This window comes from Hemicordylus capensis, chromosome 17 (genome assembly GCF_027244095.1).
Source record: "Hemicordylus capensis ecotype Gifberg chromosome 17, rHemCap1.1.pri, whole genome shotgun sequence".
NCBI lineage: Eukaryota > Metazoa > Chordata > Lepidosauria > Squamata > Cordylidae > Hemicordylus > Hemicordylus capensis.
The window spans coordinates 6267741-6294911 of NC_069673.1; the positions used below are offsets into that span (position 1 = coordinate 6267741).

Genomic DNA, 27171 nt, shown 5'->3' on the forward strand with positions numbered 1-27171 from the left:
CAGCTCATGCTTTGACCCCTTGAATGGTGATTCCACTCTTGTCATTCAGCTGCATACACAGCAAAGCAGTGACACATGCTGAAATTCCACACGGATTAAACAAATCCAGCTTGAACAGTCACACACACACACACTCTCTCTCTCTCTCTCTCTCTCACACACACACACACACACACACACACACACACACACATCACTTGAAAGGACAGTGGAGGGAAAGAGGAGGATTTTGATGGCCAAGGATGCAACAGGGTAGGTGGAAGATGTGTGTGGGTGAGCAGCCTCCACCTTAATGGAGTCTTCCATATGGAGAGTTCTCCTGCTTCTGTGAGAACTTCAGACTCAACAATGCTTGCGTGACCATGCAGAAAGTTCTCCCTGAGTACTCACACAAAGCATGTTCTGCACGGCTGCGGCTACCTGGGCAGAAAGGCCTCAGGACACCAGAGGCAGAAGTGACCAAGATGAGAGCATGGTTCCCCTACCCCAGCCCAGTTTTTTTCTTCTGCATCTGTTGAGAAACAGTTAATAGGTCGCAAGGTTTCCATCCATCCTGGGCTGAACGCTTCTCTCCCCTTCAACGTGCCCCCTCGCCTTTCCTTCGGCAGCAAGCGGGAAGCTGTGACTGCTCTACACCGCTGACACCTCGGCTGCTCTGGAAACCCGTGAACTGTTTGAGAAAGGTCAACTGGCAGCCTGCACCTTTCATTTTGTTTTCGCTCCTTCCCCTCTCAGGACAGTGCAGCAGCCCCCTCTATTGGCCAAGCGTGAGAGCTGGCCAGGCCCAGTCTTGCTGGTCAAGTCTTCTACAAAAAAACCAAACCAAACTGGGGACCACCAGGAGGGGCTGCGAGAAAGATACAAAATCCAACTATCCGACTCATACCAAAAGTGACATTCCATGGCTATGCAGCAGAGAAACACGTAGCCCTGATGAACCAGGCCAGCCCAAGGCCAAATGGTGCCCCAGGCAAGGAGGCTTTGGCACCCCACTCCACTTCAACTTCTGAATGCCATTTGCTAGAAGCTAGGTTTGGAGTCCTTTTAGCACTTTGACACATACTCTGCAGATGTGAGGCATCTCTGATACATCCAATGAGAAATTTGCACACATGCTTCCGTCAACCTGGATTTCTCGATGCCACTTACAAGAAACAACAAGAAATCTGAATGTATTTCTTCTAATCTTATATTAAGATGTGTTAAATTAAGAACAAATTTAAGCGCCTGGCAGCCACACAATTGCCTGGGTCACCTTGCCCCCATATCCAGCTCTGCTGAGGACTTATTTTCTTGCTAGCCTCAACTACAGAAACCCGATTGGCTATCCCCTCAACCTCCACCAATTCATAGAACTTCCTGCTCTTCTGTTCAGATCAGCCTTACAACAAGCATTTCTGCCAGTTGCTTTTTGGACTACACCTTCCCTTTGCTCTCCGCCTGTCTATCGTCCAACATGCCTGCTCTTCTATTTCCCAGCGGCCTGTCCTCATCACTCCCCTTTTGGGAGCACTTTTGCCAAGAAGCTTGAGTATTGGCAACCATGGCAAGACAGGAGCCGGTGATTAATTCCCTGAGGCTCAGAAATAGACAGCATAGTCCACAAGGTGCAGAGCCCAGACAACATTCAAATTTGAACAGGGAACCCTTTTGAGAGGTAGAGCAGAAGCCAAAAAAAAGTGTCCAGACCTTGAAATCATGCTCTCCAGTCCCAGTTTCTCCCTAATGCAAATAATCCCCCTAGCCTCCTTATCTGGCATTTTCAAAGTTTTAGGAGCAAGCTAAATGGTAAACCTATTGTGTACTTGGGGTGTACAGTCTACACGGCTCCTAGCTGGAACACAGTCTTGAGGACATTGGAGCCTAACTGCTGGGATCCCTGGTGCAAAAGGTCACCACCCCTTCTGACTTTCTACACTCAAGCACTGTGAGGAGGACACGCTCCAAAGAAGGTTCTGCTCCTGTGAGTCATTCTCTCTCTCTCTCTCTCTCTCTCTCTCTCTCTCTCACACACACACACACACACACACACACGTGTTTCTGGCAAATGCCTGAAGCCATCTCAACTCTTTCTTATTTGCCTGCATTCATGCTCTCCGCCCCAGCGATGCTTTTTTATTCACGCAAGACACTCCAGCACATGCTTTGGCGGCTTCTGCATCATATTCGTATTTAGCATATCAACCACCACAGGATCCTGCTCTGTTTTATCCACTTCAGAGAAGGACTCCTCAGATCTTGGGGCTCCTGACATGGGGAGGGAGAGAATCTTTTCCATTCCATTGGAAAAACCTGGTAAACCCCAAGTGTCCACAAATAACCATCTTCTAAAACCCAGCTCCCTTGAGAATAATGTTGGGAAAAGTTGCAGCAAAGAGAAGAAGAGGACGACCAGCAGCAAGGTGGATGGGCTCGATTACGGCAGCAATGCATGCACCATGGAGAGACCTTCAAGGCCAAGTTGAAGACAGATCATCCTGGAGATTATCTATGTGGTCGCTAAGAGTCGACATTGACTTGACCGCACTTAATCAATCAATAGGACTATTCTAATGTCTGCCACAATTGTGTACCAAACGGCTGTGGCTTTTGTGAAATGGCAAATGTGTTCTCTGCCTTGAACATGCCAAGAGAATGGTAGAACAAAGTTATAAAAACAATCTAAAGTCAATCTGAGCAGATGGAGAAGTAATGATTGGAATGGGGAAAGAAATATTGTGCAGATAAAAGCAGGGGAGGGGAGAGAAAGAATAAGATGCTCTGAAACTCTGGGAAGGTACAACTCTTCATTAGGTGTGTTCTTTCTCTCCATCTCTCTCTACACACACTTGCAGTATTGCTTTGTTTCTGTGGATGCCTCGTGACACAACTGCTGAATTGAGATAGGCCACAGACATCAGGCATATCAGAAGAAAAAGAAGAAGGGTAACATGAAGGGCTTCTTCTGTTTCTTCAGATATGCCTGATGTCTGTCTCAGTTCACCCATGTGTCACAAGGTATCCAAAGAAACAAAGTGATGCGCTCTCTCTCGCTCTCTCTCTCACACACACACACACACACACCCCTCCTACAATCTACAGTCCTCTGAAAGTTTAGAAATTAACATCTACTCATTTGGGGGTGGGGGTGAAGAAGAGTTCTGTGAAGCTCACAAGTTTGCCAAAGCCATCTTTCACCAACAGAAATTGGCCTGGGTACAACCCAACAAATGTTCAGCACACTTGTTCCATGGAGACCAAAGAGAGTTGACTGCAGATTTCGGAGCTCCTGCTCTTTTCTCTTTGTCTCTTCCATTCCATGGGACAAATTTGGTAATCATCAATTGCCTGTCTCTAATTTGGACACATGGCATGATGAATGCTAATGAAAATTAAGATGAAGGTGGCAACGGATGTAAAGCTGATTAACATTCTGGCTGGAACCAGTCGGCTTTCTCCCGGGTCCTGTTGTCCGAGACACAACATTATTCATTTTCCTTTGGAGGAGTTTCAGCATGAATCAAAAGTATCCCAAGCTCTTTCAAAAGAGAGCAGGAAATTGTGCTAGGGTAGCATCATGGGTCCAAACCCAAAATACATCACTCACTGCCGGCAGCCTAACAGACCAAGCAAAAAAGTGACGGCAGAATAAATTAATCCTAATAAATGTAGGATTCCGATCATGCATGCATAAGTAATGGCAGAGTCGAGTTATGGGCGATTGATGAAGTCACCGCTTCAAAAGTGCCTTGATCAAATTCGTCATTTGTAAAACAGGCGGCAAAAGGGGGGGGGACCCCAGCACCCTCGCTGCCTTTGTTAAGGGACATGAATACACGCCGCGCATCAGAGTGATTGATGGGCTTACAGTGCGGCAAAAATTAGAACGGGAGGTAATTAGGCTTGCTCCGTGGATGATAACGAAGAGATGAAAGGCAGAAAGTAGATGAGTTGGGAGGGTGCTTTGAGTGTCTAAGCGAGGCTGTCGTAGCTCCCTCCCTCCCTCCTCCTTTCAGACTGTGGTGTTGGGCTTTCACAGCTCTCCCATTCTTACTCTGGACACAGCTGGAAAGAGCAACAGAGCAGCCTCCGAGAGGCATGCCTGGGCTTGTTCAACACGAACCCTCCTCTGTCAGGAAGCCTGGCTGACCAGTGTGGGTGTGAAGCCAGACTGGCTGAGAGACTGCTGACTGCTTGGAGAAGGGGGACTTGGATGAGCGGTTGACGGCATGAGCACAGGGGCTGGGAAGGGGCTCTGGGCACTGCAAAGCTGTTTATATCCCGCCTTCCCAGCCATCAGAACCCAACATAGGCAGTTGCCTTCTACCGAGTCCCACTGGCCCCTCTACCGAGTCCCACTGGCCCCTCTAGCTTCTGTCTACACTGACTGGCAGTAGCTCTCTGGGCTTTCGGGCAGGATCTTTCTCAGCCCTCTCTGGAGATACCAGGGATTTAACCGGGGACCTTCTGCATGCAAATCCCAATTGCTGGGGGAGGAAGGAAACAGCACGGACTGGTTGTTGCCTTTGCCCTGTTTGCGGCTTCCAAGCCAAATCTGGCTGGCCACTGTATGAAACAGGAAGCAGGACTTGATGGGCCTTCAGAAGGCTTCTTTTACAGTCTTATGGCTACCACTGGATGCTTTTCTCATCCCTATCGCCATACTTCCCCTCATTCTCTCTAGACTGAGAATAAGTCTCTTCCTCCCCAACCTCCACCCCAGTCAATTTGGCTGTTGGAACACCTTTTCTCTAGATCCATTTCTCCAGGACAAACTTTTCCAGAACCACCCCAAGTTCCCCACCCCTCCTGTTGCAAGGGCCCTACTCGAAATAGCTATCTGGAGTAATGCCCAGAACCTGTAGCACCCAGCTGAACCGACTAGTTCGAGAAAACAAGAGTAGTCCCCATGGAAAGAATGACTCAATGGACTGTTTAGACGTAGTTTCAACCCTGGCCAAGAATCTCCTCCCTCCTCCTCCTCCCTTCTTTGAACAGAAATATCTAGGAAACTGGGTTGGTGGAAACTACTACAATTATCCCAATTGGGGGAAAGCAACACTCCCAAAATGAAATGAGATGGCCGGAATACACTAACTTGCTAGGGATTATCCCGCAATGCATCTTCCAAAAATATGACCTTCTACTCAACAGCTAACTCATTTTAAGACCAAGCTATAAGCCTTGAGAAATAAAGCTTCCTGAGCATCTCTATGACTGATGTGACATGAGTACCAGAAGCCAGCCTGGGTGAATAAAACTTCTTTCGTGAAATAAACAACAACACAGGCTACTTTCTGCTCCCTTTCTTTCTGTCCCTCACAGACATCAGGAAAAAGCTAGAGACAGTTAAGCACGCCAAAGGCAGACTGCAAGCAGTAAGACCCTTAAAGTCAGAGTTCATTCTAAAGGGATTTAGGTTACAATCCTGTGCTCATTTATCTGGGAGGAAGTCTCACTGAAAACATGTAGAGGACTGATCTGCAGAATACGCAACTTTCGCTAGACGGAGAAGTACAAAATTATTATGTGTGGTGTGGAAAAAGGAATGGTGAAGGGTTTCCCCCTCCTGCCCCCATAATACCAGTACTTGGAGTTACCTCCATGACATTGAGAGGCAGTTGATTTGAATAAAAGGAAGTACAGAGAGGGAAATAAGTATTTGATCCCCTGCTGATTTTGTCCGTTTGCCCTCTGACACAGAAATGACCAGGCTATAATTGGAATGGTAGGTTTATTGTAGCTGTGAGAGACAGAATAACAACAAACAAACCCTCAAAAGCCCAGTGCCCAAAAGTCAGCGATGGATTTGCATTGTAGTGAGGGAAATAAGTATTCGATCCCCTATCAACCAGCAAGATTTCAGGCTCCCAGGTGTCTTTTCACTATATGCAGGTAACAAGCTGAGATGAGGAACACCCTCTGTAAGGGAGTGCTCCTAATTCCAGCTTGTTACAGTACCTGTATAAAAGACACCTGTCCATAGAAGCAAGCAATCACTCAGCTTCCAAACTCACCACCATGCCCAAGACCAAAGAGCTGTCGAAGGATGTCAGGGACAAGGTTGTAGACCTGCACAAGGCTGGACTGGGCTACAAGACTATCACCAAGCAGCTTGGTGAGAAGGTGACTACAGTTGGCATGATAACTCGCAAATGGAAGAAACACAAAATAACTGTCAATCTCCCTCGGTCTGGGGCTCCATGCAAGATCTCACCTCGTGGAGTTGCAATGATCATGAGAACGGTGACAAAGCAGCCCAGAACTACACGGGGGGAACTTGTCAATGATCTCAGGGCAGCTGGAACCATAGTCACCAAGAAAACAATTGGTAACACACTACGCCGTGAAGGACTGAAATCTTGCAGTGCCCGCAAGGTCCCCCTGCTCAAGGCAGCACATGTACAGGCCCGTCTGCAGTTTGCCAATGCACATCTGAATGATCCAGAGGAGAACTGGGCGAAAGTGTTGTGGTCAGATGAGACCAAAATCGAGCTCTTTGGCATCAACTCAACTCGCCGTGTGTGGAGGAGGAGGAATGCTGCCTATGAGCCCAAGAACACCATCCCCACCGTCAAACATGGAGGTGGACACATTATGCTTTGGGGGTGTTTTTCTGCCAAGGGGACAGGACACCTTCACCGCATCGAAGGGACGATGGACGGGACCATGTACCGTCAGATCTTGGGTGAGCACCTCCTTCCCTCAGCCAGGGCATTGAGAATGGGTCGTGGATGGGTATTCCAGCATGAAATGACCCAAAACACACAGCCAAGGCAACAAAGGAGTGGCTCAAGAAGAAGCACATGAAGGTCCTGGAGTGGCCCAGCCAGTCTCCAGACCTTAATCCCATAGAAAATCTGTGGAGGAAGCTGAAGGTTCGGGTTGCCAAACATCAGCCTCGAAACCTTTCTGACTTGGAGAGGATCTGCAAAGAGGAGTGGGACAACATCCCTCCTGGGTTGTGTGCAAACCTGGTGGCCAACTACAAGAAACGTCTGACCTCTGTGATTGCCAACAAGGGTTTTGCCACCAAGTACTAAGACATCTTTTGTGAAGGGATTGAATACTTATTTCCCTCACTACAATGCAAATCCATCGCTGACTTTTGGGCACTGGGCTTTTGAGGGTTTGTTTGTTGTTATTCTGTCTCTCACAGCTACAATAAACCTACCATTTCAATTATAGCCTGGTCATTTCTGTGTCAGAGGGCAAACGGACAAAATCAGCAGGGGATCAAATACTTATTTCCCTCACTGTATATCCCTGACATACAGCACAATGAAATTATGGAATTCATTATCATTATCATAACATAGAATGACTAGCTCAGAGGTTCTCATGGGAACATAGGAAGCTGCCATATACGGAGTCAGACCATTGGTCTATCTGGCTCAGTATTGTCCACCCAGACTGGCAGCGGCTTCTCCAAGGTTGCAGGCAGGAGTCTCTCTCAGCCCTATCTTGGAGATGCCACCAGGGAGGGAACTTGAAACCTTCTGCATGCAAGCATGCAGATGCTCTTCCCAGAGCGGCCACATCCCCTAAGGGGAATATCTTATAGTGCTCACACATGTAGTATCCCCTTCAAATGCAAACCAGGGCAGACCCTGCTTTGCAAAACAGACAAGTCATGCTTACTACCACAAGACCAGCTCTCCTGGGGTCCCCGGATTTTGTTGCACTACAACTCCCATCCAACATCTGGGCCCTCAAGTATGAGAAGCTTTGGCTAAGGTGGCCTTTAAAAAGGGGGAGGGGGTTAGAAACAAAAGTGATATAGTGTTGACAAGTGATATACCTTTGAATAGGAGTTAATAAGGGGCAAGTGGTGGTGGAGGAGATGAAGTAAGATGCAGGAGATCCTGATTTTGGATTGCTGTACACATCATCTACTTTTGTCCTTGATTTGGCAATGCTATGTTATCATAGCGCTTGGTCACTTCCGCCAAAGACTTCTGTGACATCGGATTCCTGATCTGTAATTGTGGGCATGATGTGGATGGGGATATGTCATTGTGACATACAGAGTCCCGGTTTATGGCAAATGGTCACAAATATAGAGCAGCAACCGTTCGGACCAGCTCTCAGAACACTTCTTCTGTCCACCTCCAATTAATTATTATTATTATTATTTCTTGTTTACACAGTCAGACAGGTGTTATTGACTGGTTTGTTTTATCCAGACATCGAGTCCTTCCCAAGGACCTGGGATGCCAGAATTTTATTGTCAATTGTTATAGATATCGTCGCAGAATATAGGCTGTTCCCAGTAAAGCTGCTTTTTGTAATTGGCTAATGGTGATTTCTGTGGCCTCTATGGTGTTGAGGTGCTCTTCAAGGTCTTTTGGAACTGCACCCAGGGCGCCAATGACCACTGGGATGATTTTGGTCTTTTTTTTGCCACAGCCTTTCAATTTCAATTTGTAGATCTTTGTATTTGGTGATTTTTTCTATTTCTTTTTCTTCTATTCTTCTATCCCCTGGTATTGCTATGTCGATTATTTTGACTTGTTTTTCTTTCTTCTCGACTACAGTTATATCTGGTGTATTGTGTGGCAGATGTTTGTCTGTTTGTAGTCGGAAGTCCCATAATATTTTTACACCTTCATTTTCTTCAACTTCTTCAATTTTGTGGCCCCATCAATGTTTGGCTACAGGTAGCTTGTATTTTTTTGCAGATGTTCCAGTGTATCATTCCTACTACTTTGTCATGCCTTTGTTTGTAGTCAGTCCGTGCGACCTTTTTACAACAGCTGATTAGGTGGTCCACGGTTTCATCTGCTTCTTTACAAAGGCAGCACTTGCTGTTTGTGGTGGATTTTTCGACTTTTGCTCTTATTGCATTTGTTCTTAGTGCCTGTTCTTGTACAGCCAGTATTAAACCCTCTGTTTCTTTCTTCAAGTTGCCATTCTTAAGCCATTGCCAGGTCTTGCTGATGTCTGATTTTCCACTTATATTGTGCAAATATTGACCATGCAGGGGCTTATTTCTCCATTTTTCTGCTTGGTTCTTGACTTGTTCTTTCTTGTAGGCCTGCTTTGTTTCATTGGTGTTGAATAGTTTCGCATTATTGACCATTTGAAGTGCATCTTCTTCACTGTCCTTGATATATTCTTCAAGGCCTCTTTTCTCCTCCTCTACTGTTTGATGGACTTGCAGCATTCCTCTTCCACCTGAGCTGAGAGGGAGGTATAGCCTATCTACATCACTGCAGGGGTGCAGAGCATGATTGATGGTCATGATTTTCCTGGTCTTACAATCTAGCATCTCTAGCTCTGCCTGGGTCCAGTCTATTATTCCTGCAGTGTATCTGATAACAGGTATAGCCCAGGTGTTTATGGCTTGTATGGTGTTCCCGCCATTGAGTTTGGACTTGAGGATTTTTCTAACTCTCCTGATGTATTCACTTCCCATTTTTCTTTTAACTTCAGTGTGTGCGATGTTATCAGCCTGGAGAATGCCTAAGTATCTGTAAGGTTCTTTCTCTTCCAGGTTCTTGATCTTGCTTCCATTGGGCAGTTCTATTCCTTCTGTTTTTCTTATTTTTCCTCTGTTCATTATTAATGCAGCACACTTGTCTAGTCCAAACTCCATTGCTATATCGCTACTGAATATATGGACAGTGTTTAGCAGTGATTCGATTTCTGACTGGGACTTTCCATACAACTTCAGATCGTCCATGTACAGCAGATGGTTGATTTTACTTGATGTTTTAGATGTTTGGTATCCGAGGCCTGTTTTGTTGAGTATTTGTGAAAGTGGGGTCATGGCGATTACAAACAACAAAGGGGATAGTGAGTCCCCTTGGAAAATGCCTCTTCTAATGCTAACCTGTCCAAGTGTCTCGCCATTGATTGTTAACTGTGTACTCCACATGCTCATTGCTTTTTTTATAAATATCTGAATGTTTTTGCTGACACCAGTTGTTTCTAAACATTTTAGTATCCATGTGTGAGGCAATGAATCGAAGGCTTTCTTGTAGTTAATCCATGCAACACTTAGATTGGTTTTTCTTCTCTTGCATTTTTCTAAAATCATTTTGTCAATCAGGTCTTTTGTGCCTCTGGTGTTCAGGCAATTTCCTTTCTGTTCAACTGGAAGCTGTTTGTTAGTTAATAAGTGTTGTATCATTTCATCTGCTATTATTCCAGTTAATAATTTGAACATGGTTGGCAGAGAGGTTATCGGTCTATAATTACTTAGAACTGCACCTTTTGCTGGGTCTTTCATGATGAGATGAGTTTTCCCAGTTGTTAGCCATTGTTCAATATCACCTCCTTGCAAAATGTGATTCAACTGTTTTGATAGTTGTTTATGAAGGCTTGTTAGGTGTTTAAGCCAAAAGCCATGCAGTTCATCGTCGCCTGGAGCAGTCCAATTTTTAATTTTCTTTGCTCTTTCACTTATTAATTCTGGTGTTATTATTATTTATTTGATTTATATACCGCCCTTCCAAAATGGCTCAGGGCGGTTATTAGATCTTGCATTTGTTGGTTACATTTTTTGACCTCTTTCATCCAGCCTGCTTTTTTATTATAATCTATTGGATTGTCCCATAATTTCCCCCAGAATTGCACTGTTTCTTCTTTATTTGGTGTTTCTATGTTTCTTGCAGTTTCTCCTTCTATGCTTTGGTAGAAACGTCTCTGATTCGACTGGAATTGGAGATTCTGCCTGTGTTGTGTAGTTCTGGCTTCATATCTGCTAATCTTCTTTGACACTGCTGTTATTTGCTGCTTTATTATTTCCAGGACTTCTCTAATTTTCCTTGAATCTAGGTGGTATTTTTGGATCAGATACTGTTTGGTGTTTTCATTCTTCAGCTTCTTGTCTTTCATATCTTTCAATTTACTAGCATCTGATCTAAGCCTGGAGATTTTATTTTCTAATCTAATCTTCCATTTAGGTGATGTACTACTTTATTTTTTGACAGGTCCATTGCTCTTATATCCAAGCTCTTGTGTTGTTATTGTTGCTGCACTGTACATTAGTTGGTTTGTTTCTTGCAAATTATTGGTTGTTATCTCTGCAAGTGCAGCATTGACATCTTTTAATACCTGAGCAAGTTGTTTTTTTGGCAACTGTTTTTAGAGCTGGAAGTCGAACCCTGGTGGTTGTTTGGTTCATGTGCTCAGTTATTTGTTGCTTTAGTTCTTGTTGCTTTTCTGTTAAACGGCATTTGGGTTTTTGAGGTGAAGGCAAAGGGGAGGTTGCCTGGTTTTGATTTTGAAACAGTTCAGCAACAGTGGCATCCTCGATTTCCAACACCTCCTCCACCTGCGCCTGAGCAACTGCTTCAGTTGGTGGTAATTCTTCTTCCATATCTTGAGCCTGTGTTGCTCTTTGCAGTTCTTCCAGCTCTACTCCTGTGAATACTTTATTTCTGATTATGAATCTCCTCTGGTCTGCTAGCCTTTGTTCTGTGATTTCTGTGTCTGTATGCTTCTCTTTCCAAATTTGGTACATTCTTTTTAAATAACCTCTTCTAGTTGGACTAGACTTATAATAGCAGATCATTATTTCCTTGTTGGCATTTTTCGTATATTTTTTTCGGTTAAGCGACGTTTCTTCCAGTAACTTTGCTGTCTTCAGCCCTGGTTGCTCAACTGAAGATTGAAGTCCTGACAGACTGAAGTCCTGTTGCCCACTTGCCACCAGATGTCCAGGGACTATAGCATCTGGCGCGGTCCTTTTGACCCGGGTTACGACCGATCCGGTATAGATTTATTAAAGTTATGTCTCACCATATTGTTGATGGGAGAGGCACTCTTTGTCTGGCTCCTCTGGTGAGACCTGTCCAGTATGGTTGGACCTCTGGCATAGCTCTCACCTTCCTCAGAGCACACAAGCCCCACAACCACACCAAGGTTGTGCCTCACTGGGGGTTGTTGTTGTCATTATTATTATTATTATTATTATTATTATTATTATTATTATTAATTTGATTTCTATACCACCTTTCCAAAAATGGCTCAGAGCCGTTTACACAGAGAAATAATAAATAAATAAGATGGAACCCTGTCCCCAAAGGGTTCACATTCTAAAAAGAAACATAAGATAGACACCAGCAACAATCACTGGCAGTACTGTGCTGGGGGTGGATAATTACTACCATGGTTATTTATATACCGCTCTTCAACCAAAGATCTCAAAGTGGTTTACATAGAAAAATAAATACATAAATAAGATGAACGCCTGCCCCCAAAGGGCCCACAATCTAAAAAGAAACAGAGGGCTGACACCAGCCACAGCCGCTGGAGGGATGCTGTGCTGGGGTTGGATAGAGCCAGTTGCTATCCCCCTGCTAAACAGAAGAGAATCACCACTTTAACAGGTGTCTCTTTGCTCAGTTAGCAGGGAGCTAACTGAGACCATTAAAGACTCTGCATCTTTAGAAAGAGAAGGTTTTAAGCTTCAGAAGCATCTCCAGTGTGGCCCCACTGGGAGGGCTGAATGCCATCTGGTTCAGCTCCCTGCCTGCAAATCAATCCACCCCGTTGCTATTCGCTGCACTGACATTTCGACAGGGCAAAGTCCTCCCGCCCGCCATGAAAGATGAGATCATGCTTCATGTACAAAGGGAGAGGGGGAAGGGAGGGGAATCAGCTGGCAGAAGCACCTCTGGTGGATGTTTATTCAGCTCAAGGACAAACTATCTTACTTAAGGGAACCGGTTTGGTTTTTTTAATTAGCTCATGGAATAGCAGCACCCAGGTTGATGAGCTGTCCCAAGGCAGGGCCAAGGGCCAGAGGTCAACTCTCATCCAGCCCAGCATTTCAACTTGGCTCACGGAGAGGTGACCATTCCTAGCGCTAGGCATGCCCAGAGGGGGGGGGTGGCTGTGGCAGCACTTTCCTGCTTACGATCCCTCTAAAACTACAGCTTGGGGATGTTAGGTCCCCAGCCACACCTCCCTCTGGCTAGCCCTGATAAGTAGTCAGCCCAACTTTATGGACGAACCCGAGCCTGCTGCCTCAGAACACTTCATGGCAGCCCAGCATTCCTACAGTTCTATAGACCCACAGCTTCTTGGGTTTTTAGCTTGCCCTAAATCGATAACACACTTACTACGTCTATAGTTGCCCTTGTATGATTTTATGTGTCTCCACAATTTGCATATAACTTCTTAACGCACCATCTCTACTATGCCCTTTTTGCATGTAACTTTATTGCTTTCTTGCTTCTCTCTTGTATGCCTTTTTACATGATATTTTAATGATGCCGTTACCCATTGTTTAACTGTTAACTGCAATTCTTAGCTCTAGGCCATTAAGGGTCATCTTGTTTGCAGTCTTAGACAGCCAGAGTTATATTTTAAATTTTACTTCTACTTTCTGATTCTTATAACCTTTTTATCTTATAGTCTTTTTATCACAGCCTTTCATTATATGCTTGTAATGTGCACTCTTAGGCTCTTAATATCTAATTTCAATATGTAATATGCAATCACCCTTTATGCTGGCCTATGACCGTAATAAAGACTGATTTGTTTTGATAAACAGTCTGTCCCTTTGCCACAAGAAGGCCCATTCTGGGTTTTTCTTCCTTTCCCCATTAGCACACAACACTTCAGGAGTTGCCCTCTGCAGGGAACTTGCAGGAAAGAGCATTACAAAGAACACAGGGTTAATATGGAAAACAGCAAGCCCATATCAAACTTTTGCCCACTCCCACTGCAAGAGAACCATAGAAAAGCAATCTGGAGTTGAGGGAAAGCGGGGCACTCCAAGAAGGCCTAAGTGACTGGAGAAACAAGCAAGCAAACCAACAAGGAGGAGGGATCCCTGGGAAAAGGAAGAGGGAAAGCCTGAAGACTGACAAAGAGTGAAAATCCAACAGAGAAAGATCTCCACTGCATTGCTGCTGTGCAACAGCACTGCAGAAACTACAGTGTCACGAGACTGGCCACATACCAACATTTTTATTTCTGAAGTTATCATGCTTATGAATATTAATATGCACAATTCACTTAGGCAACTATGTGCGTTCTGCTTCACAAACCACAGCATCCTTTTTGGTCCAAAGTCACAGATAGGAAGGAAACTGCTTCTATTTTCGTGCATCTATTTCTTTAGCTTTAGGATATAACTTGGATATTATAGTTTAGAGAACAGAAGGATTAGGCTAGATCAAAAAAATGACCTTGAAGACTTACAGTGGTCAGATTCAATCCAAGATGAGCATTTGGGCCCAAGAGTTATTCTCCAGCACACATTATAATCTGAGATGGAGAAGAACCTGTGTGTGTGTGTGTGTGTGTGTGTGTGTGTGTGTGTGTGTGTGTGTGGTAAAGGGTGCTCAGACCCTGTCACACTCTCAATAATATCATCAAGAATAGAGTCCTATTCACATGTGACATTTAATGCTCATATGGTCTGTGTATAGTGTACACAGCTATTCACATGTGATGTTCAACACATGTATAGCACTACATTTCCTGTCTGCACCCTGGATTTCAGGGGGCCTGTATCCTGGCTCATTTCCAGCCTGTTTTTAAATGAAAAACAGGTTGCTTACCTGTAGAAGATGATCTGGTAGTTATAGGTTGACATTCATACATACAGTTATTCACACAAAAACATGTACCTGTATACAGGCATCCATACATTACAACATAGTGTATTCACACAATGGGGCAAAATTGGGCTAGCGGAGGCTAGCCCGATTTCACCCCATCGTGTGAACCACCGGGCTCGGCTGCTAGCCTGGTGGTTCCTAGGTGGGTAACCTGCCTAAGTACCCCTCCCCTAAAACCAGGTTTGAGGAGCGAGCGCTCCGCAAACCTGGTTTTACAGATCGTGAGTAGGCCCCTGGAGGGAAGGCAAAAAGCCGCCTCCCAGCTCTGAGGGTCTCTCCCCTTCTGGGGGTCACGCAGCCCATGAGCTCCCCAGCCACTGCCGGCTCCGTAACAGAACTGGCAACCTTGTGGGCAGCCGATCTGGCCGCCCAGGGCTCCCTCCCTTCTCGTGTGCGGGGAGAGCGGGCTTAGCCCGCCTCTCCTTGTGCACCCTCCAAAACTGGGTCCTCACTGATCATGAGACCTGGCTCAGTGTCTGAACAGAGCTTATGACAGCGTCCAGACTGGGCTTGGAATAAATAAAGCCATATGCTTTTTGGAAGACAACTTACGTTTTCCGGGACTGTCTCCAAAAGAAGTGGGTGTGTTTGTATTTCACATTCCAATTATCAAGACCTGGGGTGGGGGATCCTAGATACCTGGTCTCCTAAAAATAGTAAGCTAAAATGTCGTGACTGATCCAAAAATATATCAACTAGTTGATTAGAAATAGTATGTAAAGAGCTGAATACAGCGTTATGTGTACAGACATATGCACACACAACCAGACCGATATGAAAATCATTGCATATAGCTAGCTAAATCATAATGCTGATATTACCAAGGCCCGATCTTTATTAACATGATTGATTACGTGTGTGCATCACGGACTTCCTCCTCACATGGCACACCTCTGCTTCACTCTTCAACGGGCCAATCCCCTCAGCCAGAGATGTATGTTCTCTGCTTTAGACAATCTGCTCACTCATACAAGTGCTGTACGCCACCTAGAGACTTTGGTAGAGGCTGGTGTACAAATATGCTAGCTAAATAAATAAACAAACAGGTGGCAGGAGTGCTAATTCTCATTGCTACTGAACCAGGTCCTTCCAGATGGGACCATTTCCTCCAATATTCAATATACTGCTCAGGGACCTGAGGATATCCAAGACACCCTGATAAACCCTTCCTTCTACAATAGAAATACTGGGTTCATCTTCTCCCTATAGCCTTAAACAAGCCCAGGATTTCTGAAAGAGTGACACGCAATGGCATCCCCTAGCACAGGGGTGTCAAACTGCGGCCCTCCAGCTGTTGTTGGCCTACAACTACAATCATCCCTGGCTACTGGCCACAGTGGCTGGGGTTGATGGGAATTGTAGGCCAGAAACAGCTGGAGGGCCACAGTTTGACACCCCTGCCCTAGGAGAAAAGACTTATCACAAATACCACCACCCCCCCCCCCCGCACGCACATATACAGCTCTCCGTAGCCAAAGGGACAAGATAAACATATGTCTCTTCCAGAAGCAGGGGTGCTCTTCCCCCATCCCCTACCCCCAGCCATGTCTTTCCTGGCTCAAGTCCAGCATGGATTTCGAATGTCCATCACCCCAACAGTTTCCCCCCAATCAACGCACTGAACATCCTGTTAAATATTTATTAGCGCTTTTTTAAAAAATAACCCTATTAGACTATATACATGAATGTCATTAAATACTGAATATCCCCTTGTCAGATTCTGACAGGGACCAAAAGGAATAAAAATGCCACCACCACTCCTGTTAATGAAGGAGAGTTCCAACTTCCAAGTTACACAGAACGGAGCATTGGTTACTCACCATGAAGGCTTCTTCTGGTTGCTGCTGTCAAGTCATCTCATTGGGTTATCCTCGTCACGTGCTCCTGGGCAGGACTATTCAAATTCTAAATAGAAGCCTATAAAGCTTGACGTGGATAACCCCTCCCCAGTTCTTATAGGACAAGTGAGAAGTTGAGGAACAGTACAATCGTTAAATACTTATAAACCACATAACATAACAACAGTTACTTCACAAAAACTGTCATGGAACTAGCGCTCTGTTAACCTCCTGGATTCTGGTAGCGCCATTTAAGTTACCCCCCACTATATTCGAACAACTTTCCCAGGAGTAGAGGGTAAAAGGAACGTACAAGAAGCTAAGCCTCATACGGGTGGGCTGAGATGACTTGACAGCAGCAACCAGAAGAAGCCTTCAGGGTGAGTAACCAATGCTCCGTTCTCGGTTGCTGCTATCAAGTCATCTCATTGGGACATACCCAAGCAGTACGTCACCGAGGGAGGGAACCCACTTACACTCTACTCCTGGGGGAGTACGCCCTGAAGGACCCGTCTGCCAAAGGCCGCCTGTGCGGACGCGTACAAATCTAGTTTGTAATGTTTAATAAAGGTAGTGGTTTTTTTCCAGGTTGCTGCCCTACAAATCTCTTGTATTGGGGCGTTAGTAATAAAGGCCGCAGATGTAGCCATGGATCTTGTAGAATGAGCCAGGATGCGTTCCGGAGGGATTACCTTCTGAGTCTCGTAGGCTAGGGCTATACATGCTCTAACCCACCTTGCAATAGTCCTAGCCGAAACTGCTTCTCCCATCGAAGATGGTAGGTAGGAAACGAAGAGTGAATCAGACTTTCTGAAATCTGCTGAACGTGCAAGGTAATGCTTCAGGCATCGTCTCACGTCTAGCTTATGCCACTTTCTCTCCTGAGGGTGAGATGGATGGGGGCAAAAAGATGGTAGAAAGATGTCTTGCACGGTGTGGAAATCTGATAGCACCTTAGGCCTGACAAATGGGTCCGGAATAAGTCTGACCGCATCCTCTGTGAAGATACAGAACGATTTATGTATCGAGAGGGCCTTCAATTCCGAGACTCTCCTCGCTGATGTTACTGCAATCAGAAAGGCGAGTTTCATCAAGAGCAGCCTGAGGGAGATCGATTTAATTGGTTCGAGGGTGCTTGTTGTAAGGCCTTTAGCACGAGGTTGAGGTTCCAAGTGGGAAACCTGTGAGCTACAGGCGGGGAGAGAAGGGTGGCCCCTCTCAAAAATCTTTTCAGTAGTGGGTTGGCTATCGATGTCCTTGATGACTCTCCTGATAATAGTGGAATAATCGAGGCCGCTTGCCTACGCAAGGTGTTAGGTCGAAGGCCCCTATCCAGCCCATCCTGCAGGAACTGTAATAGGTGGGTGATGTCAGCCTTACCCTTCGGGATCTGATGTTGATGTGACCAGCGTAGAAAGGTCCTCCAAGTATAATGGTAGACTCTATTAGTTGAAGACCGCCTAGATGCCAAGATGGTTGCTGTCACCTTCGGGGTCAGGCCCTGAGCGCTCAGGAGTCTCCGCTCAGTCTCCACGCGGCAAGCTGAAACCATGCGGGATTCGGGTGGAGAACCGGGCCCTGCAGGAGGAGGTCTGGAGTGACTGGTAAGTGCCAAGGTCTGTCCACGCTGAGGGAGACCAGATCCGCGAACCAAGGCCTTCTGGGCCAAAATGGAGCTATCAGAATAACTTCTGCCCTTTGCTCCTTTATTCTTCTTAGTACTCGAGTCAGAAGTGGGATTGGAGGAAACGCATATAGTACTTCTTTCGGCCACTGGCACGACAGGGCGTCCGTTTCCACTGCCGTGTGGCACCGGAATCTGGTCACATATCTTTTGAGCTTTGTATTTAATGGGGTGGCGAACATGTCCACGCTCGGCCTCTCCCACTTGCGTGCCAATAGATCGAAAACCTTCGGGTTGAGAGCCCATTCCCCCGGGAGGAGATCTTGTCTGCTCAACCAGTCTGCTACCGAGTTGAGGTCTCCTTGCACATGGTGTGCTGTGAGGGAGTTCAGGTGGCGTTCCGCCCAGCTCAACAGGAGAATTGACTCGCGATATAGGGAGTGTGATATCGTCCCCCCCTGACGATTGACATGCGCTTTTGTGGTCGTGTTGTCTGTCTTGATGAGGACGTCTAATTGAGAGACTTGAGGACCCAGTTGTAGGAGCGCCAGTCGAATTGCCCTCAATTCTAACCAATGTATGGAGTGACGTTTCTCCTCTTTGGTCCACCTGCCTTGAGCTGTCCACTGGAGACAGTGGGCTCCCCAGCCCCTGAGACTGGCATCCGTGGTCACGATAATTTTCGGGGCTTCCAGGAAGCTCTTCCCCTTGCGTAGGTGTTGCGTGGATTGCCACCACCGGAGGGACCTCTTCACTGTGCAAGATAATTGGACCCTGATGTTCTTTTTCCGGGATATGAAGTTCTGGTACCTCAGAAGGAACCATTGGAGTTCTCTCAGGTGAAAACGAGCCCATGGAACCGACTCTAGGGTTGCCACCATTAGTCTCAATAGGCGTGCCAGCGCAAGAAGAGGGAACTTCTCTAGTTGAAGGGCGGATTTCACTTCCAATTGTAGGGTCCGGATCCATTCCTCTGGGAGGAAGAGGCAACCCTGAATGGTGTCTATCATGACTCCCAGATGCTGTAGCCTGTGAGATGGAGATAGGACACTCTTCTGGAAGTTGACTACGAAGCCGTGGCTTTCCAAGGTGGAAATAGTAGTGCGCAAGTCCGTCATCGCCTTCTCCTGGACCCTTGATTTCACTAAAAGATCGTCCAGGTATGCGAAAACGTGAATTCCCAGCATCCGCAGGTGTGCCAGGAGGGGAGCTAGGACTTTCGTGAAAACCCTGGGTGCTGTTGAGAGTCCAAACGGAAGAGCCTTGTATTGCCAGTCGATTCCCGCATATTTGAAGCACAGAAACCGCCTGCTGTCCGGGTGGATTGGGACGTGTAAGTATGTTTCCTTGAGGTCTATGGAAGCCAGCAGATCGCCCTATTGTAGGGATTCTGTAATGGATCTGAGAGACTCCATGCGGAATTTTCTGGGTTTGATGTGTTTGTTCAGATACTTGAGATCCAGTACTGCCCTCTTGGAACCGTCCTTTTTGGGGACGGTAAAAAGAATAGAGTAGACTCCCTCTCCCTCCCGGCCCTCCGGAACTCTTTCTATCGCGCCGATGTCCCACAGGTGCTAAATGGCCGCTGTCACGTCCGCGTGTTTGATAGAAGAGGCGGAGCGGGGGGTTGGCAGGAAGCGGGGACGGGGGAGGCAGTCCAACTCTATTCTGTAACCTGATCTTACTAAGTTCAGGACCCAGGCATCCGAAACGTTTAGCTCCCATTCATTGTGGAATAGGGTCAGGCGCCCCGCCAGGTTGAGGGCCCCCGAGTCAATATTGCTGCTTGCCTTGTTGCTTCCCTTGGAGGAAGGCTTGACGGTTGGTGGCATTTCTAGCATTGAAGCGTTGTCTCTGCCACGTGCCTCTGGGGCCTCTGAATTCCCTGTCTCGCCCCCTGAAGGATGTTCTATAGAGACGAAAGGAGCTAAAAGGTTTTCGGAAGGGGGGCCTCTCTCCTCTCTTGAATGCCGTGAGCATGGTCTTCCTATTGTCCTTTGGCTGAACCAGAACCTTCTCAAGAGCCGAGTCTCCAAAGAGCTTCGAGCTGTCGTAGGGCACAGCCGTCAGATTGTTCTTGGAGGTGGGGTCAGCTTGCCAGCCCTTTAACCAGAGGTGTCTACGGCCTACCACCGCCGCTGCCAAAGCTCTGGAGGCGAAGTGTATAGAATCTAATGTTGTATCTGCTACATATGCTAGTGCTCTTTGAAGCTTCAGCAGTTGCTGTCTGAGGCGGGTAGACTCAGGAGGCAGTTCATCAAGTAGGTCATTGATCCACAGGAGGCTCGCTCGTGCCACCATGGAAGCCCCTGCAGCTGCCCTTGTTGCGAGGGAAGAGTTATCATGGATTCTTCTGAAGGCGAATTCCGCCCGCTTCTCAGAGGGGTCTTTAAGGGAGGTCTCGCCATCTCTGGGAATCAAAGAGCCAGTCACCAGTTGCGAAATGGGCGCATCTGCATTTGGCATCCTTAATAAATCTGAGGGTTCCTGTTGGAAATTATATAGCCTTGTTGTGGCTATCAAGGTTTTCTTGCGTACTGCAGGGAGAGCCCATTCTGCCTTTATAGTCTCCGCAAAACACTCAGGCAATGGCAACAGGACGTCCCGGGGCTTGGACTTGGGGAACACCAGGTCTCCTTTTGGATTTTGGCTCTGTTCCATGGCTACTGCAGACTGCAAGCCGAGAGTGTTAATTACTTTAGTGAATAAGGGGTTAAAGTCCTCAAAGGAGAACAGCCTTTGGGATTCCTGGTTTCGCTCAAATTCCTCTGCTCCCGACCATTCCCCTTCCTCTTTATCGGGACAGGGTTCCAGGTCTGGGTCTTGCACGACACCCCCAAAGCCCGTAGTCTGTGGGACAGTGTCTTCTCCCGGTAAGGGAGCCTGTTGAGGGACCGTAGTGGGCCTTATGGGTCTTATCTCTCTCTGGTCAGGTTCCCCAGATTCCTCTCCTGAGAGGTCAGAAGAGTGTAGAGAGATGGTCTTTTTACTAGATTTTTTAGACCTTTTGCTATGTTTTCTTTTATATTTCGCCTTCCTAGGAGGGTGCGGAGATGAACTAGAATCAGAAGAGACCTCTGAAGAGGAGGGGGAGGAGCACCTCCACCTCCTGGTCTTTTTGGACTTTTTTGTTGGTTTTAAATGCAATACTGTGTCCACAATCGCCTCCTTAAGCCATTTTTGCCATTCGGGAGGCACAGTTTTAGGGACCTGGGCTTTTGTCCGTTCAGGGGACCTTGAAATTGGGGACTCAGGGAGCCTAGACAGAGCCGCATCCCCTCCCCCACGCCCCTCGCTCACCAATACTACCGCCGAAGATGAAGTCGTCTCTAGTGTTTTGGCGGGCTTTTGCACCGAGATCGGAGCCCGGTCACCATTTTGGGACCCCTCCGCTTCCGAGAACCGCTCCGCCATCTCGCCCCTTTCAGCCACGTCTCTGGACTCCGGCGATACCGGAGCGACTGAGAATACCGAGCGGGGAACTCCCACCGTCAAACTAGCCGCTATGCATTCGAACTGCTCTCTCTGTGCCCTCTGTGCCTCTGACAAGGTGGCTGCCTTGCTGCGCGTCAAGCGCCCCGGTGGGGCCGCTGAGGGCACGTTCGTTACTGAGGCTCGGTTTTCACCACCGAGGTGGGAGCAGACCGCAGCCCTCTCACTCTGTCCGTTCGGCCGGGAGAGTACCCACTGAGAGGGGAACAGGGAGGATCGGAGAGCACACAGCCTGATTCTCAGGCACGGCAGTGGCTATGGGCGCGGAGGAAGACTGAGTGCACGGGAAGCAAAAATTGTAACGTCCCTTAGGCACTCTAACCCACACAATTCTCTGTCCTCGTTTCTCCATACACCGAGGGAGGGAAGGGAGGGAGAGGTGGGTGGGAAGGAGGGGAACCGAGAGGGAAATAAATATATATATTTTAACAACACACGTAAAGACGACAATTAATACAGAATGAGAGCTAGGAGAAGAAAAGAGAGGGATGTAATTAGTTCTTACAACAGGAGTTCCTACCCAGGAGCCACGCAGGACTATAAGAACTGGGGAGGGGTTATCCACGTCAGGCTTTATAGGCTTCTATTTAGAATTTGAATAGTCCTGCCCAGGAGCACGTGACGAGGACAACCCAATGAGATTACTTGATAGCAACAACCGAGAACTCTTTAGTTGCTTTCAGAAATAGGGTGGGCTACCTCTTCTTCAGTATACCTGTTCTGTGCCTCTGGTAGACTGGACACTACTGGCTAATCTAAGGGGAGTGGATGCCCTTGATACAGAGTCACTTCTGGTTGGGTTACAGCCTGTGGCTCCTTTGAGTTCTGCCATTTATCATGCAGCAGTAGACTGCAATCACCAACGCATTCTATTAACGAATGACAATTGACCAATAAGCTGTATTTTGCTTGTGTTTTTTGAGTGTTCCCACTCTCTAGGCTTAATACAAGAAAATTGGTGGAGGAGACTATATCAATCAAGGAACCAGAAAAGAAATTATGCTCCTTCTTGAGCCGTATCTTTCCCCCCTTTCCCTGCGCACGAAAAGACCAATCCACCGTAGCTCCAGCTTTCCCCCACCTTTTGAATTCTACTCCCTTCAATATCTTCCAAACTCCCTAACACGCCAGGACGCACTTTTAGCAATTGAACACAGAAGACTCACATATGCAGCCTGCTGTTCTTTGCCTGAGAAGCGATGAGCCTGGACACTGACCCAACACTGACATCAGAAGTAGATCAGAATGTGACAGCAGTTTGGGCTAGTTCCCACTGAGGTGAGGAGCCTGTGCCTGGGCTGTGCCACTTGAGATTACCAATGGAGGCTCCCATAATGGAACATTATATTATAATAATAATAAAGGAAATTATAGAATAAATTTCCTGCAAACTAGCATTTGAGCGGGAAGGCTAGAATAGAAACCTCTCCTCTAGTTTCCTATACCCCAGGAAACTGTTGTTTTGTATGGAGAAGCATGTCATCATATGAACCTCACTTTTCCAGTGTGACCCTGGTACAGCCTTGGCACAGCTTACCACCTCAATGTGGACTAAGAAAGATTGCCTCTGTCCATTCCGGAACTCAATGCCTTGCTTCAGGTGTCTTGTCCTTCCCCAGCCAGAGGTTGCTCCACGGTTGGGACACCACTGTCTTAGCGGCATATTTTTATCCCATTATACACACAATAAATTCCATCCCTTTGTCTTGGTGTCATTAATGCCTGTGCAATATAGCATGAGGGACTTCTTGCTCTTCCCCTCCTCTTTGGAGATCCTCACCCTTCCACCAGAGCAGCTCTGAAGTGACAGAACAGAGCACATTCTCCAAGCCTACTATTAGTTCCAGATGCTGGGAGGCCACTTCAGTTTGTACCTCACCCTGTAAGACACACAGTCACACACCTTTCCAACACAGAGCTTGTTTCTACCATGACACCATCAGCTGGCTGGTTCAGCAGCATTGCATGCAACTTGCTCGTGCGTGCAAGGACCACCACTCCGCTGACCAGCTCAACAGAGTATCTTTATACAAGACTTGGTTCCATTCAGTGGTATTCAACAGATTTGGGTACAGCCGAGTGAATATGAGTGGGTTTGAACCCCGACAGTCTTTTCCTAATCCTCCATGCTCAGCTGCCTCGGGGACACGGATAAAATGTCCCGTCGTGGTCATGTAACTGCTGCTGCATGGTGGTGCTGGTGAGCAGTGGTTAAACTGGCTCACCTGCAACTTCCCCCAAGCAGCTACATCTACAGGGCATGCATTTGAGGTGTGCACAACTGGACAGGACAGGGCTGCACAACTTCAGCACTCTGGGTTCGTTGGGCCACAACTCCCACCATCCCCAGCCTCAGTGGCCAATAGCAAGGGCTTAAGGGAGTTGTAGTCCAACATCTGCAGGAGGGCCAAAGTTGTGCAGCCCTGGGCTAGGATCTAGAACTGTCCCTCAAAGGCTAGAATTGTCCCTCAAAGGGTGACAGTTCACCTGCCTTTATTTAATTTCATTTGTTTTTTCGCTTTAGAGGGTACCGAGATGTTGCTCTGCTCAGGACAAGCGTGGGTCTGCAAAGAGACCACAGAGGAGAACGATGCTGTCTTTCCTCCAAGAAAAGACAACTTCTCCTTCCTTGGAGACGCTGCCTCCAGAGGGGCACTCTGCATCGGCTAGCTCACGCAGAACAAGCACCACCCAACTATGTGCCACCTGTCACATGCGCTCATTCATTCAAGAACTGATCCCGCTAGTCTTGACTTTTTGATGAAGCAACTGAGGAAAGAGTTCTGAACGTGCGTTTCTGGAGACGATGCCACACAATGCATGTTCTGCACTCTCCCTAGCCCTGCTCCTGCATTGACAGAAGGTCCCACTGAAGACGACGCTTCTGTGACAGCAGAAAGAGCAGCGTGTTGGTTGACAGTATTCTGGGAAGAAGCTGACATACGTGGGTGTTCGCAAGCTATGAGGCAGCATTGGTAAGGAACACACACCTTGGGACGTGCGGCCCTCTACGTTCCTGTGAGGGAACCTGTTCTAGGACTGTAGGCATGCCCCAAGAAACACAATTTGTCCACTAGCACCTTGGAAAAATCCCCTCCGGAGCCAGGCCTGTTCGCCTAAACAAGACAGAGACTGGACTAGCAGCACGTACAGTACTGGATTCCCACAGCTGGCAGGACAAGAGCGGCGTACGCAGCAGGAGTCCCACAGATGCCAAAGCAGTGAGGGTGACAGGCAGACGGCTAGGAGAACTGCCATATTGGGTCAGAACAATGGTCCTTCTAGCCTGGCTGCCGTGAGTGGATGGTTCAGAAGGAAAAGAAGCCCAGGAAAAGAAGGGCCGTTAAGGGACAACTCATCTTTCACCACTTGTTCCAAACTACCAACAGCTCAAAAAAAGAAAGCTCCTAGGACACCCTGACCAGGTCCTTGTGTGCTTTGCCATCTTCGGTATGAGACAGGCGTAGCTGGTTAAAAAGGAGGGAGGGGGGTGCTGGAAATCTCCTGGAAACCCTGCCTGCCCCAAGCAGAGCACTCATTGGGCAGAAGCACTGATTACTTGAAATACTCCATACATGCCCAGAGGCACTCTGCTTTCTTTCCAGCTCATAAAGGATATGGGAGACCCAGAGTCTGTCATAACCAGATGTAGATTAATTAGCATGAAGAGGTGATGTAGCTTCAGTGGAGGCCTAACCCGTCATTTTGGAGACCCTTTCCTTCTAGCAAGGGTGGGATATATAATCAGGGCCTCCAACATGAATGGGAAACTGTCTGGCACGCTTATGCAGACCTCTCTGACAACTTGTATGAAGGGTTAATAATAACAACAGAGTTATTACGTTAACAGCAAATAAATGAGGATGGAGGGATCAATGGAACACAATTAAAAAACAGTACAGCTAACATTATAACCTTATTTCAAAGAAGGACGTTTGTGATACCAAGTATTGGTCCCTTGTATTGTCCCATCACAAAGCTGACTCAGTCTCCCATTCTCACTATCACTGTTGTGTGGCTCAGATTCTTATCTTACTGGTGAGGCTAGGGAGCTGTCCAGCAGGTTGAGAAGCAAAGTTTCCCAACAAACTGGGAAGCTGTCCAGACACCTGAAACCAAGAGCTGATCCAGAGGAGATGTTGCATCGACATCTGCTAGCCCTGCTAGTCCACCCCCTCCCCAAGCACCAGCAGAGCCTCAATCCAGAGCATACAGTCATTCTGGCCTCCTCCTCTTGAGCAGGGCTCAAAGATGAGAGACCTGTGCTGCCAGTCAAGCATGCACTTCCTAGTCTGGGTGTCTCCAAGGACTTCTTGCTGCCTCTCTGCTGCTGAGGTCCTGAAGATGATTGTGGAGGTTCTACAGATGGGAAGCAGGGCAAGACCAGTCAGGGTACCGTATGCCTAGAGAATCTGGGGCCTCCCTGAGTGGGACACCATCCTGAATGGTCGTCACAGGAGGATTCTCAGTGGCCACCCATTCCCCATGATCCTTGTAGGTGCTGGAATTGAGGTCCTCCTCCACAACCACGTTCTCTCATCCAGTTCTGATCGGATTCTCATAGGAAGATGGGGACGCATGCCAATGGGTAACCTCGGGTCAGCACTGTCTCTAAGTCTAAGCTACTTCACAGGGCTGTTGATAGGAATAAAACTGTAACTAAACAAGTATGAGCCAGTGAGAGAGACCCTGAAAAAAAAATTGGCTGGTGAAGGGTCTAAAATATGAGCTGGTAAACCAAGTCCAAGAAAAAGGCAAGAGCTTTGCATGGTCTGAGCTGATAAAGCAATAAACTGAAGTAATTCCTTCGCAATAAGAATATCCCATCTTTTAGAAACAAATACCGGCAAATAGAGAAGCTGCCAGGTGGGAATGCTACCTTCAGTAGGAAGTGAAAATTTTCTCCATCACTACAAATCCTTCCCAACTAGTCTTGCATAGTTGCATAGCCAACTGAGAGAAAGCAAACTCAAGCTGCTACAGAGCTGCTAAAGAGAACGGGACATTCCTTTGCTTTGCTGGTCGAATGACCATAACAATAAAGATTTGATTTTGCTTCTACTTCTTGCCTCTGTCTCTTTCCTCCCCACTTACCTGTGTAGAGATCAGTGTCTGTGTACTCATCAACCTTCTTGTGATGGAGAATGTAGTCAGAGACTTTGGTTCCAATGGCAGGCTGAATGTCCAACCACTCTAAGGACACAACAGTGCTGGATGGTTCCACATTGGGGGAGACCCGCAAACTGGTCAGAGAAAGAAAAGGTCAAAAAGCCTGATGTTGACAGAACTCTCCTCTTCACTGAGTGTGTCTAAATGAGCAAAGAGGCACCTTTTAAAAGTGGTGATTCTCTTTACTTAGCAGGGGGAGAGCAACTGGCCCTATCCATCCCCAGCACCTTTGGGGACAGGGAGCAAATTCATTCATCCATTTATTTCTTTCTAAACCACTTTGGGAACTTTTGTTGAAAAGCAGTACATACATATCCATCATATTCATATTTGTAACCCCTTTTCTACTTTAGTGGCCAGTGAAATTCAGAAATCATGATGCTGTATGAAAAAAAAACACATCTCTTTTGTCTATCTTGGATTTAACTTTCCACTAATAAAAGTCATTGGCTGACCAGGGATTCTGGTCTTTCAAGAGAATGGGGGA

At 47.0% G+C, this 27171-nt stretch overlaps 1 protein-coding gene across 10 annotated transcripts in view; it reads right to left on the reverse strand.

The window, feature by feature from the left end:
* Nucleotides 1-27171, reverse strand: part of ASTN2 (astrotactin 2) — a 582654-nt gene that overhangs the window by 85194 nt on the left and 470289 nt on the right. For all 10 annotated transcript variants that reach the window (XR_008312700.1, XR_008312701.1, XM_053281796.1 and 7 more), the window contains one exon: nt 26610-26758. Coding sequence is in view for 8 of the 10 variants with exons in the window: in XM_053281796.1 (XP_053137771.1) it covers nt 26610-26758 (149 nt within the window). In the remaining 2 variants the exon portion in view is untranslated. The remainder of the gene's footprint in view (nt 1-26609; nt 26759-27171) is intronic.